This window comes from Phlebotomus papatasi, chromosome 1, assembly GCF_024763615.1.
Source record: "Phlebotomus papatasi isolate M1 chromosome 1, Ppap_2.1, whole genome shotgun sequence".
In the NCBI taxonomy this organism is placed as follows: domain Eukaryota; kingdom Metazoa; phylum Arthropoda; class Insecta; order Diptera; family Psychodidae; genus Phlebotomus; species Phlebotomus papatasi.
The window spans coordinates 43,227,034-43,244,956 of NC_077222.1; the positions used below are offsets into that span (position 1 = coordinate 43,227,034).

The 17,923-nt window shown below is 33.3% G+C and overlaps 1 protein-coding gene across 2 annotated transcripts in view; it reads right to left on the minus strand.

The window, feature by feature from the left end:
• Positions 1 to 14,491: 14,491 nt before the first annotated feature.
• LOC129810214 (alpha-2C adrenergic receptor) overlaps positions 14,492 to 17,923 on the minus strand; it is a 121,042-nt gene continuing 117,610 nt past the window's right edge. Inside the window, exons 3-4 of one of the 2 annotated variants that reach the window (XM_055860540.1) lie at positions 17,194 to 17,640; positions 14,492 to 17,127 (exon numbers count right to left, since the gene is read on the minus strand). In XM_055860540.1, the coding sequence (XP_055716515.1) occupies positions 16,750 to 17,127; positions 17,194 to 17,640 (825 nt within the window). In that variant the 3' untranslated portion in view covers positions 14,492 to 16,749. Of the gene's footprint in view, positions 17,641 to 17,923 lie in introns of both variants that reach the window. The other variant, XM_055860538.1, reaches the window with a different exon arrangement.

Consider the following 17,923-nt stretch of genomic DNA (forward strand, 5'->3'; position numbering starts at 1 on the left):
AGTCGCTTTTAACTCCCTCCCAACTCAGCTTATTTTTATCATTTAGAACGCCTCGATGTCTCTCGCTCGCGTATGAGTTGCTCGCATGAATTTTATCTTAAATGCAAATGTGTTATTTTAGTGACAAATGTTCGGATTTTCCTCAGAGAATTTGGTGGGTCGCTTAAGGGATTGCTTTGCGAATATTTCGCGTCACAACACTATTATTTATCATCGCTTTTATATATAATAAATTGAACAATGCAAACTTTAGAAATATGCAAACTCACAATTTGTCTCTCAAATGACATAACTTCAATATAAATGGGTTATAAGAAGTTAGTTGTACGTATTTGATCATTTTGAGTAAGTTTTGCAAATGCGTCAAGGATCTTTTGGTCAATTTAAAATGATCAACTTTGGGAAAACAATTATTTTTAATACAGAGTAAAATGAATTATTATTTTTAAATACATAAATAACATCTATGGATTACTCATTTGCAAAAAGAGGAAAAAGAAAAAAATATTTTTCATGTAGTTTCTCGAATAGAGATTTGTCAAGAAACTTATAGCCGACACTGCATTTCTTTTTTTTTAAATTCTGAATTATTACTATTCTTAATTTAATCGACATGAAAAAAATTTACTAAGTTTATTACTTTTAATAAATCAAAAATATTATAGGAAAATCTTGTTTTTAGAATATAATCTTACATTAAATTTTGAAAAAGTTTGAAGTTGAAATAAGTAATATCATGTAGTAATTTTATCATGTAATCGTAAAATTATGTGATAAAAGCATATAAACGGTAAATTTTGATTTCGTCAGTGAAAACATCAACTTAAAAAAAATAGTTTAGTGTACTTATTTGTTTTCTATGATAGTTGCAGCTATCTGTAAAACTTCTTAATTCCTCTTTGCAAAAACTTGCATAATATTTTCACGGCTCTTTAAATTTTAAATTGACTGCTGATAATATATTACTTTTTTGCTGACCTCATTTAATTTTTTACTGCTCATTCGTACAGTTTCAAATTATATGAGCGTGAAAGCTGAATCTAATGCTAGTCATAAATTGCATTGCCAATGTTTTATTGTATTTAACTGACATCAGGTATATCGCAATGCCCTGCTCTAATCACAACATCCCATTTATAAGAGTCCCTATTGATTCGGAATTTAATTTCAAAATTAATTTTTAGTAGAACTGCCATATAAATCAAGGCGTTTCGCTTATTCATGTCAATTTACTCCGATCAATTAATTAAATGAATTAGTCACAGTCGAACCATTTTAATTGAATTTGCAAAAATTTTTCGTTATAGCAATGAATTTAAAATAAAGCTTCAAACTATGTATTTATTATCCTGCCATTACCATTCGTCTAGAATTAACTAGCAAATTTACCACCGAACGGTACAGATTTTCGGTGTTCTTGTGTAATGCTTATCCAGATAGAGAGTAAATAGGGATTGTGGGATTGAGAGATTGAGGGATTCATATTGCGAATGGTGTATATAAGGTCATGCGAATTGTAATCGATTGGCACTATTAGGGATTTCTATTCCCTCAAAAAGACAGGTCATGGCAAAATACCTACGCTTTGGGCTTTCCATGGGAAAGTACTGTAAGGAAATCACATTTTCTTCTGTGGTGCTTTTATGTAAATAAACACAAATATGGTCTCAAACTGTGGGTTAGCAATTTCAGGAGGAAATGACTTGATGATATTAGCAAAAGTTTGACAGGAAATCGACTTATTACTTATGTATAGTACAACATGCAAAGCCCTCCGATGGAAAGTCTTCCTCTGCGAACTTTTTTTTGTCACATTCTGAGTCTACAGGCGGATGGGGAAAAACTGAGCTTCAAGTAGAAATGCCTGAGAAAAAGTTGTGAGAGACGTTATAGGAAAATTGAACAAACAGACAAATACTTTATTTCGGGATTTTTCTCACATTCATTCAATTCTCTCAAATTTTAGGGGTAGATAATTGGCTATATTGAACAAATGATTTTTTTGGTAAAATGTATTTAAAACAAATATTAAAAACTTTAATATCCCAACAACAATTATTAGTAACAGGTTGTAATATTTTTTAAACTTCTTTATTTCCTCCTGTTACGACGTTTCGGAGATTAGTTGTTTCCTTCCTTAGGTCTACAATGAGCTCAAACAGAAGTAGATTTTGATTCTCCAGGGGTGGAATGATAACTTTTCGATACTATCGAATCGATAGTATCGATAAATCTATATCTGTTAGATTAAGTGAATGTCGACTTTTTACGGATTGTTGGGCCATTCATTGCAACATTCATAAAAGAATGAGACTGTTGATAAATATCTATTGGAAACAGGAAGCGCAGCTATCGTTTAAAGTTTTCAGAATCGACAGTCGATAGTATCGAAAATAAGTTATCATGTCCCCCCAGTAGTGTCTTAGATAAAAGTTAAATGGAACTCTATTTGCACAAAAAGTCGTTGAAGTTCGAAGAATTCAAATTCAATTTCGAATTTTCATATACTAAATTTTCGAAAAAGGTGGGGAAAATTTATCAAATATAACACTAAAAAGCTGGCAAAAGAGTTACTCAGTGATTATGGAGTGATTAAATACTGGGATAAGAACAGTAAATGTCGTTGTTCTGTTTTTTCCTCACAACAATGTGAAGACCATCACATTTTGACACATGAGTACTTCGAAATTCGAACAGGATGTAACTTCCTCCGCCTTGCTAAAGTATTAATAAGTAAGAAAGTCTCTTTTTTGGATCTTCTTCAAATAGAATTTTGAATTTTTGAAGATCTACTTCTGTACGGAATGAATGTGTAATAACATAGGATACATTTCTCAATTTTTTTTTTCAATTATAGGACTTACATGGGTGGGTAATGCCCTGGACACACTTACTACTTAAGCCGAGAGACGACTTAGTGGAAAAATATGGAAATGTAGTTTTATCATTATTTCGAATATAATTACGTTAAGCCGTCTCTCGGCTGATCCTTAAGTCTGTCGACGCCCTAAGAAAAGGAATAGATAAATAAATAAATGTCTAGGGGAGACTGGGGCACATGTAACCATATTCGATAGATGCGAATTTGAGGTGATTTTCCAAGGACACCGTGATTTTTTGGAAAATATTTCTTAGCTCATGTTTTACCCTTGGGTATAGGCAATTCGTCGAGGGTAATGCGGATGCTGGAAAACAATTGAGTTTTCCATAAAAATAAAATTTGTGTCCCTGTGCATTTTTCTCTTTTCACAAAATACCTGGGGTAGAAGTAACCACTTTCTGGGGAGGATGTAAACACCTTTTTTCCCACCCTTGAAATTAACTTTGCACCACTCTCGATTATTTTAATTACTTAAGAGATATATAAAGACTGTATATTTTTCAAAAAATCATGACACTTTTTACCAAGAATAATTAAAATAGCAAAAAAAACTAAAAGCATGCATATCAAAGACATTTTTCAATGGATTTTCCCCATATTTTGACATCATGTGACTTTTTATTTAACACAGCGCCACCAATTTTTTTCGTAATCTATGAATTATAGATATTTCGCATGAAGGTCAATTTCCCGCTCTTTTACCTACTCATTTTGTGAAATTGAAATTGCCTGGTTACATCTACCCCAAATGCTGTTTTCTGACCAATTATTAATTCTTTTGAAATAATGAGAATCTCAATTTGTCTAGTAAATCCATAAATATAATCCTAAAAGATGTAGGAAAGAACTGGTATTGCTACATTTCGATTATTTTACACAGTTTTTTAATTTCCAGGTGGAAATCCAAATGACCAAAATAATTGAAATATCAACATTTTCGGGAAAAATGATTTTTATTTTTAAGGTATTAGGATTTTATTGACCAATTCTTCTGTGGACATACATCCCCATGGTATCTATGAATGTTTATGGGTTTTATCCTCTGGAGTCTTAAAATTAATGAAAAAAATCACAGTGTTTACAACTACCCCAGATTACTACTGCCCCAGTTCCCCCTATAGTGGAGACCGGGGTACCTATAGCCAGGGGTAAAAGTAGACAGTGGATTTTTCTCGTTTTTCTTAAAATGTACATCGAGCAAAGTATTTTTAATGAAAGTAGGAACACATCCCCATATTCCCAGAAATATTTATAAGTCTGATCCTGTTATCCTACAATTAAGAAGCATTTTTATAAAATGGGTATAAAATTGTAGTTTTGATGTTACAGTTTTTGGACCAGCATTTGGTTTTCTGAGTTTCTAGTCAAGATTTCATAGTTTTACCTCGTTTCTGGTTTAATAAACCTAATTAAAAAAAATTTTTACTTGGATAATAATTATCCACTTTTTTTTATATAAGATGATAAGCACTGAAACAGCCCTCGGGGCAGTTGTAGTCACTCTTCCGTGGCGGGCTAAAACTATCAATGATTTTTCACTAATACATGGATAATTGTTAGATGAAAAAGTACTATTGATATTCCAAGCAATATTGCCATTTGTATGAGCAACTTGAGAAATAGATTTTTTTAGAATGTTTGCATTAATTTTGCCTCAATTACAAAAATGTCATAAAAAAGTTGGCTAAAGCCCTTTTCTTTAAGTTTAAGTAACATATTTAGCATAAGTGGGCTTCAGTGGATCAAGTGAAACAATATTTGGTATCTCCAGTTTAAAATTTCAACTGGGAAACTGGTGGCAATTAGTACCCCAAAAGTGGCTATTTCTACCCAGGCAGGGGCAAGTGTAGCCAATGTGCCATACTTTTTTCATTATCCTCTCAAGAAAAAGCCAAGGATTTTAGAGCTTTGAACTACACTGTTTCGTATAGCCAATATCCTAATGCTACTTATGAAACATAAAAATATTAGACAAAACTTATCATTTTTTCACAAGTCACTCGCGAAAAAAAAGCTTCATTTGCTGGCTAATTCTACCCCTGTCTCTCCTACAGTGTTTCTTGACTTCAAATTGTCCAAAATAAGACCGAGAATACAATTCATCATATCGACCGCTCAGAATAAGAAACGAATAACTCGCAGTAGCGATTTAAAGCTTCAATTTTACATGCAGAGTATAGAATTTTTTAGATTTAACAGCTCTATAACTTTTAAAATAATTATCTTTCAAGTATATTATTCACATGGAAGGTAGAGGGTATAAAGAAGTATCCAAAAAGCTAATAAAATGATTTTTGTAAAAAGTCGAGTTGTTCGACTTATATTCTGAGTTGTCGATATATACTAATGATGTCAAGATGATGTTTTTTAGTTAAGGGGTAGTCCTCCAAAATTGCTATTTTTTGCCGATCAATTTTGGTAATTGGACGAAAATCAAACTATTACTTACTTACCTTTACTTTTATTACCAGGATTCCTGCATTTCATCTTAATTTTTTAGTAGAAAAAAATAATAAATATTATATAATGTAGAGCTCATTATATCCTGTAAAGAATTTATTTAGCTGCCCTTGGTGGATGTGCACTCTCTCAGTTTTGTGAGATTGATTCAGAAGTAAACGGAAGTAATATGTGGAGGGAGAGCTGATGGCAGTTTAGTTGGCAAAAAAGCACTTATGTTGTTTTGTGTTTTTCTCACGTTGCCAAGAGCTTTTTCTCAGGTCCTTTGCTACCCTCATTGGCTTTTGGAGTCGTAAAATGGAAATTTGATGAGACATTAATATGTCTGGGTGTTGTGTTTAAAAGCCACCACTCACAGCAAAAAGCATCAAACATACGGAGACAGTGTCGGGAAATCTATAAGTAACAGTCAAAAGAAACATTTGCAGAAAAGCCAATGTGAATAAAAGCTCACGAATCGTGCAGTGTACCAATCTTGTGCTGTCCTCGTCTCCATGTCTCATGAGTGTGAGCTTTTTCTCCGTCCATGGATTTACGCGGCATTCACTGTTGGTTGTTGGTTCCGCTCTGGCGACATTCTTTTTGTCATCGAGGGAGGATTCATCCTTGGAGGCATTTCACTGGTCCGTAAATATTTTCTAGTCACAAATTAAAATGCTTTCAACTCGCATTATTATCCCCTTGGTGATCCTTGAGAAAAAAAGGAGAGAAGTGCGTGTGCAGCACTAAAAGCATCATAAATTCACTTAAACCTCAATGACCCGGGGGGGGTGTAATTTTCTTCCTTATAGTAAAAATAGCCCTAATAACGCTATATTTTTCCAAATTGTAACAAAATGATTTTCCTAATCTCACCAAAAGAAAAAAAAAGAAATTATTTTGAGAAATCACACAAAAACGAATATCTTGTGGTTTAAATTCAATTCAATTTTTATTCTCTTTCTCACTTGTTACAGTTTTCTTTTTACAGATGTCATCGCTTTTATACAGTATTCCATCATCTGAGAATATTATCATAAAATGTACACTCAAATTAAGTACTTCTATTGCAAAGAGAAAGTTCTCCTATATTTTCCTTTCAATTTCTTTAGAAGTTTCACTCGAACTTAATAATTCAATATCGTCAACTCTTTTCATTAATACTAACTATTTTATATACTATTTGAAATGTTATATTATTAATTTGAAAATGCAATATATTAGCACTGCTTCATGAATTTTAATGAGATATTAACATCATTACTCTGCTTATAATTTACACACAAGTTACTACGTACTTAGTATGAGGACATTATTTTCCACGAGTAACTCTATTTCATAAATTTATATTCAACGAGACAATCGGGCTCCGGATTGTCTTATTGAATGAAATGACTTTTAAATGAGTTATCGACATTACTTTCATGAATTCTCCTACAATTTCTTTTAACAATAAATTTTACACTCAAATATTTTCGTATTATGTATCAAATTTCTATACGCATAAAATATTATTAGGAGAAACAAGGGAGGAAAGGAAGAATAGAGACAATCGCATGTTGATAAATTTACATGTTATCTGTCGGCGCCAAGATTCAACGAGTGATATCAGTAATAACCGTGTGAAATATTCAATAGCACCATTCTTCGTTGTGTAGAATTCTTTGGCTTGTCGTCCTCGCCAAGATAGACAAGAACTTTTTGTTCCTCATGGAAAAAAATTGTTTTTTTTTACTTGGTCGAAATGTGGTGTATGAATTGCGGAAATTTAATATAATGCCTCAATGGGATGGAAAAGTGGATGGAGAAAGCGAGCAGAGATATCTCTCCAAAGTCAGAGTTGATCTCTTGAAGAATGGACTTTTCTAAATATAAGATGAAGAATACAAGTACTTTTGAAAATGAAAAGCTTTTGCAGAATTCTTTGCGATCTAATAAACTGATATTCAGAATAAGTTATATTATTTAAAATAAATATCTTTATTTATTTCACATAAAATTAATAAAATTTGAAAAAATTCGAAAATTTTGCATTAATTATAATAAATTTGAATATACTACATAATTGAGATATCAATCTATATTATTAATAATTTTAAATTTGTCTTTAACTTCTTATAGACGAGATGGTCAAAAATTGAGGGTCAGAAATAAAAGGGACAGATAATCCTAACCGGCTTATGTAGGTGAGATTCTTAACGTGAGCTAACTCGGAGTGCATGCAAATTCGATTTAGAGCTGAAGTTGGGAGACGCCATTCAGTTATCTTGAATCAAATTCGTGAAATTATACAAATTTTGTATTTAAACCAAAATATCAAGGATTTGGATGAACTGACAGAAAAGTGTTATATGGGTGAAATGTAGACCAGAATGTTCTCTATAATTTTCCTATAGAACATGATCTCATCGATTACTCAGAAGCCAAGATAAGCGAGGTTTTTTGTTTCTTAACTCGTTTTTTCATCCAGAGTGCCCCAAGTAGTCATTTGTTGAGCTTCAACTATTTCAAAGAATTGTTGTATTTTGTGGGACTTTCCATTTAAAACCCTATTTTAAGTGTCTTGGTGGAGTAGAGGCAGTCAAATTGGCATCTGAGTGATTTCAAAGCGTTATTATGGGAAAAATCATTTTTTTCACACTTAAACGGCAAAATCGGAGTGATAGTGTAGTCTGACCGGAAAATGATGTATGGACGAAATGTAGAGACAAATGTGCTCTACAATTATGTCGAAGTAATCATCAAAATCGGTTCAGCGACAGTCGAGATAATTGAGGTTATGTGATATTGAAATTGGTTTTTCGACTGTGGCGCCCCTGGTGTTGGTCCCACGAAGTTGAAATATTCTAGAAAGTTGTAGCATTTGGTGAGATCTTTCGTTTAAGCCCTCACTCATCAAAATCGGTCACATAGAACCGGAGATATGATTTTTTGAATTTTGTGAACTTTGACCCCTCATATCTCCGGTTCTGTTTTAACCACAGCGCGCATACGCACCATTTTGGAAACGTCCTAGACTGGACTACAACATACTAAAATTTCATTAACTTGCACAATGCCGTTTTTGAGAAAAGTGACTTTGAATTTCGATGAATTTTGACGCTATCACAGCGCCACCTGTGGTGACTTTTTGAACTTCCATCTGAAAGTGCTCATCGAGACGAAACCAAAAAGGTAAAATTTAGGTCGCTATGTTAATTAGAACCGGAGATAGAGGCCGGTCAATGTTCGAACTTTGACCCCTTATAGCTCGGGTCAGGGGTTATGGATCGACTTAAGGTTTTTTTTGTTTGATAGGTATAATCAACGGCTACAACATACTAAATTTTCAGCCCGATGCACAATGGAATTTTTGAGTTATTTAACTTTTAAGATTTAAAAATTTTCTTTTTAAAAAAAGCGCCCCTAGCGGTGGTTTTATGAACTTGCGATGTTAGAAGGGGAAGTGGCATTTCACGAGAGCTTTCCAAAAAGCCCTCATTTTTTAAATTCTGACAATTAGAACCGGAGTTATGGCCATTTTAAGAAATTTTTTTTGGACCCTTATAGCTCGGGTCAGGGGGGTCGGGGGACCTTAAGTTTGGTATTGATGGAAAGCTCTAAGGCCCAGCTATAACGTACTAAAATTTGAGTCCGCTGAATGCCATAGGGGCGGAGCTATTGAGAAAACAAAAAAAGGGGGGTCTTCAAAATGGCGGAAGGAGGGGTGGGGGGTGGGGGGTATATGCACCAAGTTGCAATTTTCACCCGATATATAACCTTTGCCGAAAACCGCAAGTCGATATCTTTTTTAGTTTAGGAGCTATTAAGCTCCAAAGAGCGGCCGGCCGGCCGGCCGGCCGGCCAGCCGGCCGGCCGGCCGGGAACGTAACTTAGCCACATATATATTCGGAATCAGGAAGTGGCGAAACACATTTTGGCCAAATTTGAGGTCGATCGGACGACATGAAATTTTGTTAGGATTATAGTAGGTGAGATTTTGTTAAGAATCTCACCTAATATTTATTATAACTTTGTAGACGTAGAGCAAAACATAATTTTAGACGAGCGTTGGGAAAAAATTGATTCATTGGTTTTACAATCATTCTTAAACGGTTCAAAGACGATTTCTATTCTCCCATAAGGATTTTAAGTTTTGTACTCTAAAAACAAAAATGTCTTGCCAAATTAACAAGAAATTTTCTAAAAAGAATGTTCTTCCATACAGAATATGGAAAAGTTTGTAAAAGGCTGTTTTTTCCATATAAAAAGTGAGAAAAAGTTTTGTGAAATTGGTAAATAATATCCTTTTGACAAAATTTTAACAAGATCCATTTGTTCGTTTAACAAGATATTTTTTTAGAATATTTGTATTTTTGTCTTAAACCAGATAACAAAAGCTTTTCCACAAAGCTTCTTTAGCGTTTGATACATCTTTTATACGAGTTTTTATACAAATTTGTTCCGTATGTGCTTCACTAAAAATATGAAGCTCGTTTGGGTTTTTCAAGGACACAAAAACATTCCAACAATTCCAACAAACTCATCATAATCAGTTACGAAATACATTCTGTAGATATTTTCGATTTTTAATCTTGGGTAATCGTTAAACGAAATGATTCAAAACTATTGTATTATATGAACAAAACGTTATGCACTAAACACGCTTACGACTTAGGCTGAGAGACGACTTTACGTAAATATACTCAAAATAATAATCAGATTACATTTCCATCGGTTTCTGACTAATCTGCCTCTCGGTTTTATCCGAGAAACGACTTAAATTAGTGGAAAGTCGAATCATTATAATTTGTAGGCTTTTTTATTTGAAGATTAGACTTTATCTGTATGACTTCTCTATACAACCAAGATAGAATGTTTTTACAATGGAACAATTAGAGATTTTTACAAATTTTAACTATTTTTTTTTATTATGTTAATTACATTAACCCTTTAAGGACGAGAGGGTAAAAAATTGGGGTCAGAAAAAATCACTTCTTCTGACTTTTTAGAGCAAAACACGACTTTGGATGGCCGTAGGAAAAATTTCATTTTTGGGTTACCGGTGACCAAATCCTCCTTAAAGGGTTAAGCAGTTTCTGAGCTTAAGTCGTAAGTGTATCTAGGGTATTAAAATAGACAGCTACTAAAAATACACCTTGCAAAATTCAGAAATGCTCATTTCATGAAATGAATTTCTGATGAATTGAGTATGTCTAAATTTAACCATAGGTCTTCAAATTGTAATCCCTACCAACTGTCCTCTAAGTATGATAATCACTAAATTGTTAAATGAAATCTCTTTGCGGTCTAAGTGATATAATTAAAGTGATATGAATTGACGTCACTGTATATGTTATTCATGTAAATTAATTTGACATCAAATTTAATTAATTAAGTACAAAACATTTCTATTTGTTGAAATTAGTTCGTTCATATAGAGAAAATAAATATCCTATATACACTCTAATTTAATTCGAATTCAATAATTAAATTTATTTTGGTCACTTCTGATCCAAAAACTATAATATAGAAAATCCCATTTTAAATATGAATACTAAATTTTCTGAAATACATGGAATGGCTTTGTCAGTCACATTGCCAACGCTGTACATTATATGAAATAAATAAGTTATATGCAATTTAATTTTTATTGGATGTTTGACTAATGCTATTTAATATAAAAAAAAACACTTCGCTGACACATTCTGATTATTTGATATCAATAAAATTATGAACAATATCTATTTTTTTTTTTAATTGCATCTTAAAATATCGTCAAAAGTGAACTCATTCAAGCTTGTAATTCTCTTTCGAAATGTTTCGTGATCTGTTTTTTTTTTTTAGTAAGTACCTATTGAAAGTTCTTTGTAATAATTTTTTAGTTACCTATGTCACTTTTCTCCACTAATTCTAGCATTCATGGTTAAATCTTCTTTCGTAGAATTCAAAGTAAAAATTCGGTCTGGGTACAACCGTAGTTTCTCTTAAGAGAAAAACAGTCAAAGTTCGGTTTGAAGGTTTAAGAAAAAGATATTTTCACTTTCTAGCAATTCCATAAAGTAGCTCTTGCGTACTTTTTTAATAGGGAAATGTATTTAATGTATTTATAGTGGCAATGTTGGCAATATGTGAGAAAAATCAAGTTACGAAGTTCGTTATATACCGATTTAAGTCCTTACTGATTTTATCATATTCTGATTAACCAACTTCTTTCACAACTCAATTGAATTTCAGTTTTCGAACATAAACGATATTTTGCTCAAAAATAGTGTCATTTACATTTTAGCCAAGATACTTTTGTATAACCACACTATGGTTATGAATTGATGAAATCCGTGTGCTCACAGCGAGGTTGTCACAAATTTGAATAATGATTTTTAAAGGCAAAGAGAAGACATTCACATACCTCTTGATAACTCCTCTAGGTAGCTCATATGCTCATTTGAATTCTTTGAATTGGTTTGGTTGGCAACATGTCACTCTTTGTTTTGAGTCAAAGCACTGAAGCTCATAATATTTCTGTTTCATCATATTAACCTTCAAAATTTAGTTTGCAATTTCGAAATTTACTTTGAGTTGTTTGAACAAAAGAAGATTTTTTGTCTGTTAGCCGAGACACTTTAGGAGCATAAAAATCCAGATTTGAACATAAGGATTAAATCTTTTAAGAATAAATTATTGTCTACAAAAAATCTGTTATTGTGTCAACTCTGACGAAAGTGGAGTACATAAGTCAACATTTGAGTGGATCTTAGGTGAAAGTTCAGGATGGTGAGGACGCACCTTCGAGAACATATAATATCATTACAGGAGGAAAGGATAGGACATGCTGTGAATCTTCAAATGGTACGTGTGCCTGTGATCCAAGATTGAAGGAATTTGCGTCCATACGTCACAAAAGACCTCATATGAGATGAAATGTGCAAATGCGTATGGAGTTTGGCGCCGAAATAGATTTTCCACCTCAGGGGATTTGTGAGTATCAACTTGTGATTGTCTCATGGTAAAAGAAATTCTTTTTTTGAGGTATCTACCGTAAAATTGATTCCTGTGTCCTGTTCTACGTTCGCTTCAGCAAGTGAAATCTTCGAAACCGAAATTATGAGCGACACCTGCCTAGTACATCTGATTTTCTCACTGACAAATTAACATTTTTTTTCTCAAAACTCAGTTCTGCCTAAATGCTTTTGGAAGACCTTCGTATGTTTTTTTGACCCATTTCCATAGATTTTTCCTTCACTTTGATTTACATTTCCGAATGCGACCAGTTTATTTTTCTTTTCTGTGTGTCACGAAATGAATTTTTGGGGTTGGTTTGATTTTTTTCTGTGTATACACGAAGTGTATCTCATTTTGCAATTTCTCAATGAAATGATTGTACAGCAATGTGAACAAATATTGTTTAGTAGAGTATTCATTGTCACACAAAAATCACGTATTACAACTGAAATGTTAGAGACAACTGAAAGAATATGTGTTTTTTTTTTGAATTCCTATGTCAACAATCTTCTTTGGAAGATTTCTTTGATCTCTTCTGGCTTACTTCTATTCCCAACAACAACAAAAAAGAAATTCTCATAGTCAATCCCTTGTTCTACATCAATATAGATTATTTACATGTATAAATATTAAAAGAGGATTTCCTTTTTATACAGTTTGATAACTCAGTCTTTTGTGGTAGACAATTCTGATTAATTTGCCCCTCTTGTCACGCTATCCATTGAGAACATTCCTTCATAATGAATTACATTCATTGTGCTTTTCTGAAGCAGAGATGGGATACTTTCTACACTTTATGTACATGGTCGTTATTGTGTGACATATTTTTTATTTTGTACGTTTGTTGTTAATCATTAAAGATAGATAAATTATTATTCGAGACCTATTCCATCCGCTTTATAATTAACATTTTAAATCTTGCAATCTTGCAAAAACTTAAACTCGGCATATAAAATCTCATTTTGAAATCGTTTTTCCGTAAAGTGAAATTTTGTTTATAGCAAAAGAATTGATTTGGTTAGTTAAAAGGTCTAGGAAAATAAATGTAAATTTTTGCGAAGAAAAAATAAATGTCATTTTGAATTTTCCATTACCATTTTAGATGGTATTTATATAAATAAAACTAATTTCTTGTTGGGTCCCGGTCAAAATCCCAAAAGCCAAAATTCCGAAAGCCAAAATCCCGAAAGCCAAAATCTCGAATTCTTAAAAGTATCATAGTTACTCCCACGATTGCATCCGCACATGCTGGAGGCAAAGGAAAATTTTCTGTGCTTGGGAAATTATTCTACACATTATCCTGCATATAATTTCATCCCGTTCAGGATTTTGGCTTTCGGGATTTTGGTCATTTCGATATTTTGCTCATTTAGAGATTTTGGCATTCGGGATTTTGGCATTCGGGATTTTGGCTTTCAGGATTTTGGCTGCCTCCGGTTCATTCTACTCATTGGTTCTCAAACTAAATTTGTTGTTGCAATTGAAAATAAAAATTCAATTTTTGAATCAGGTTCAGATCTAAGACTTAGCCATATGGCTTAACTGCTCAAATTTCTTATCAATCACGATTTTTCGGAAAAATTTAACTTAGACATGGATTATTACAGATAAGTGACCTATAGGGTTATCAAAAAGCATAAAATTGCTCGTTATTTATGGTTTTGAGGTCTTCGGTTACTGGGCTAAGACTTCAGTCTGAAGACTGCTTTATTTATGGCCTGTCCATACGTATGGCCTTAATAGAAAAATATTCAACATTTATCACAAAATGATTTCAAAGAACCAACAAACTAAGAATATTTGACGTGTTATGCGGTTTATGAAACTATTGAATAAATGATAAATTAAGTGGTAAGTTTTTAAGCGGTAAGGAGGATGTTTACTTACTTCGATTAAGTAGGGTTGTAGTATTCCTTTTAAGGCAAACTTAAGGACCCCTATCTCTAATTTATCCCCTGGGTAACTATACCACGACCTTTTTTTAAATTTTCAAAAAATAATCTTTAATTTTCACTAATATAGTTTTCCTTGAGTATATATAATATTAGGTAAAATTCAAATAATATTTTATTTTCTGTTAATATAAATTTAATTTATTTTAAAGCTGTGACCGAACATTATGATCAAAATAAAATCAGTTTTTGCTTTGATTCTTGTTATATGCACGTGTAGATAATATCCCATCATTCTTCTCTAATAACATTCTCTTTTTGTCTTTGCACGGCCTTAATCCTATAAAGGGAAGGCCACGGCCATCCTTCAAATCAAGCCATACAACTGTTTTATTCCTGTAATTTACTTCATAATTTTCATTCATTCAAAAACAGAATGAAAAGTGAAAGGAAAGATACGTCCTTTTAACTTGACTCTCTTGGAAGAGAGAGAGAGAAAAGAGACCTCAAGAAATCTGTTCAAAAATTTACACTACAATGTAATTATTATTTATCTATTTTTATTGTATTTTTAGAGTTATTTTTTTAATTTCTTTAAATATATTTCACATGAAAATATGCCTTATCACTATTGTTTATTCTACAAGAAAGAGGGGTTTTCAACATTATAATATTATTTCTTTACAGTGACTTATAAAATCAATTGATATTATGTACATTTCATTCTTAAAAATTATCCTTTGCTATTACCAATTTCGTACAATGATGGTGATTGTGAAAATAGTTTCTTATCTAGATTGTTCAATTTCTAAAATGTTTCTTCTTCTGAAATATTTTCTTTTTAAATTTTCCTTAGCATTGCTCCGTAGTAGTTCTGTCTTTGCCAAATATTTGAAATGATTTTTTTGCATGTCTAAATTATTCTAATAAATCAGATTCTTGAAATTGCTTTTCGGGCATTTTGGTGGGAGGAATGTTTCATCCACTATCAAGTAGAAGGATGGTCATGTATATTTCTCCTTGGAGTTGCGAAAGTTGAAAAAGTTTATGCTCTGTATGTGACATTCTTTCGATTGTGCCAGTTCTTTTTGGGATAGTGTCTGAAAACTACTCTTCCAACTTTGATAATACTTTATTATTTGATTTTTGTATTTTGTGACTTATCAGAAATATGTTCTGACGCATTAAATGCAAATATTTGTAGACTAAGCACAGGAGCGTTTTCAAAGCTCAGCTTCAGGAAATTATGGGAAATTATGTCTGGGATTATGAATCCTACTGTCTCCAAACCAAAACTAAATGAAAATAACTGCTTTTACTTTCAAAATGGAAAGATGAGATTATTAAATTACTATGTACAAGAACATTTTCTTTTCATTTTTAAATTATCACAGAATTTATGTCATTGTTGTTACATGTTTTGCGCTATTAGAACTATTCGCAAAACTCCACTATATAGTTTTTCCGTCGACCTTCCTTAACCTATCTGAACACAGATAGTAGTATTTTAAATTTTAAAATTTATCTATATATTCATCTTGTTTCTAAAACTTTGTCATCTGTCCTATCTCCTAAACTTTGTTTCAACACACTCTGGAAGATGAGCTTTAAATGTACAATTTTTGCATTTGACATAACGCCTTACAATGTTATATATATATTCCAACACAGAAAAAGTGAAAACCCAAAAAAAAATCGACATATAACACTATAATCCCAAACAGATATGAACCTATAAAAACGGCCAACAAAAGTCGTGTCAACCTATCGAAATACTTATGACCTAAACATCAATATTTTTATATGCAAATATTTTATGTTCGTTTATGACTCTCTACCAGAGTAATATAATATTATAATCTCTTATATTGGCTAGAATTCATACCATAACATTTAAATAGACTTCGATAAACACTTATAAGAGAGGTTGTATTTTTTTCTTTTACTCTTCTGGAAATAATCTTTTTACACTAACGTGGAAACCATTTTTTTATAAGTTGTTTTGTATGTTCTAATACGTTTTAGTTGCAGTTAAGAAATATTACAATCTATATAATTGGTGTTTGATCACTCTCTACCTCCAACTAGGCTATGTTTATAATGTCTGCTTCAACTCAACATATTCTATTTATTGCTATAGTGTTCAAGTCCTTATCCTACGAACAATCATCCCCTATCACACTTGCATACACCCTTGAATAACTGTCAGATACACAGAATTTGACGAGTTTGAAATCTAATTTTTGTTCGTATGGGGTGTGTCCAAAATTCCCAGAATTTCAGTTATTCAAGTAATTTTGATTATTGATTTAAGTTTGAATTTTGTGTAACCGTAGACTAAATACAAATCCATATAGTGTCCTTATCCGGATTCGGATTCCGATACCCCCATCCCTACATTTTTATTTCGGTCCACGGTGAAAAAAAAAATAGAAAAAATGTTTAGCGACGCGCAAGATAACCCCCATAGCTCATCGGTGTGCTGCCCATTGCCCGTTCAGTAGCCTTTTCGATGCTTCTGTAGACGCAACGGTAGCAGCACACGTATGCCAAACATCACTTGAAGAGGATGCGTCTAAAGGCGCGTCGGAAGTCCTTGTTGAAGATAGTGTAGATAGCAGGATTGAGGGCGGAGTTCATGTAGCCGAGCCAGAAGGCAATGGCAAAGGCGGACTCGGGTATTTGACAGTTTGTGCATAATGGCGTGAGGATGTAAAGGAAAAAGAAGGGTAGCCAGCAGGCAATAAAGCTTCCCATAATGAGTCCCAGGATGAGGGTGGCACGTTTCTCCTTCTTCCGCGCAATACGTCTCTTCTCTTTCTCTGGATCACGTTGCTTCTGTATCTTGGGTATCGCTGGTTCAAGTTCCATCGCACCCACCGAAGGCTTATGCATGTGTATGGTGTGCTGTTGGGGATTCTTCTTGCGGTGGTTCTTTTTCCCAAAAATTGGTTGACAAAGTTTCATCTTAAGTGGTTTTACAACAGCACATCTACTCACCACGCCCGAGTCCGAGCTCGAGGGATCGAATTCGCTGACCATGTCCGTGTCGATCCCCACAGACAAGGCCCGGCATCGTCCCGTCGCACTCGGTGACACCATTTGCAAGTCATTGGACGCTGTTGTCCCATTCGATGAAGAACGTATCGCTGGTGCGTGCGTCGTCACGATGGTGCTGACCTTCAGTGTATCCTTGCCATAGTTTGGATCCACGGCATCGCATGCTTCACTCGTGGACACGTCCGATGCAAAGTCACACGTGATGTTAGGTATAGACATTACGGATGGAACATTAGCCGGATTGGTGCGGGCCTCGATCGTCGCAATCGAGGATTCCTGCTTTGGCGGGTCCGGCTGCGTCTGATGTGGCGTATTGGGCGCTGTACTAGGCACTGAGGGCATTGGACGTGTCCCGGCTTTGCATGGACTGGTCGTGAAGCTTGTAACCTGATTAAAACACACATTCAATTATTCGATGACCATATGATAATACAAACTAACGATTCAAACTGGTAAAGAATTAGTATAAATGCTTCAAACTTCAGACTTTCCGCTTTTCTAATTCCTTATAAACCAATATTTTCGAAAAAAAATGAAAAATTGTACATTATCGCCTCTAATATAATACAAATGTGTGTCCAATTTAATATTTTTCCTACACAGACGTAGGCAATACGCTTCAAGGCATAAATTTCTCTAGTGTGTAGATCTCATTAGGGACCTAATATTC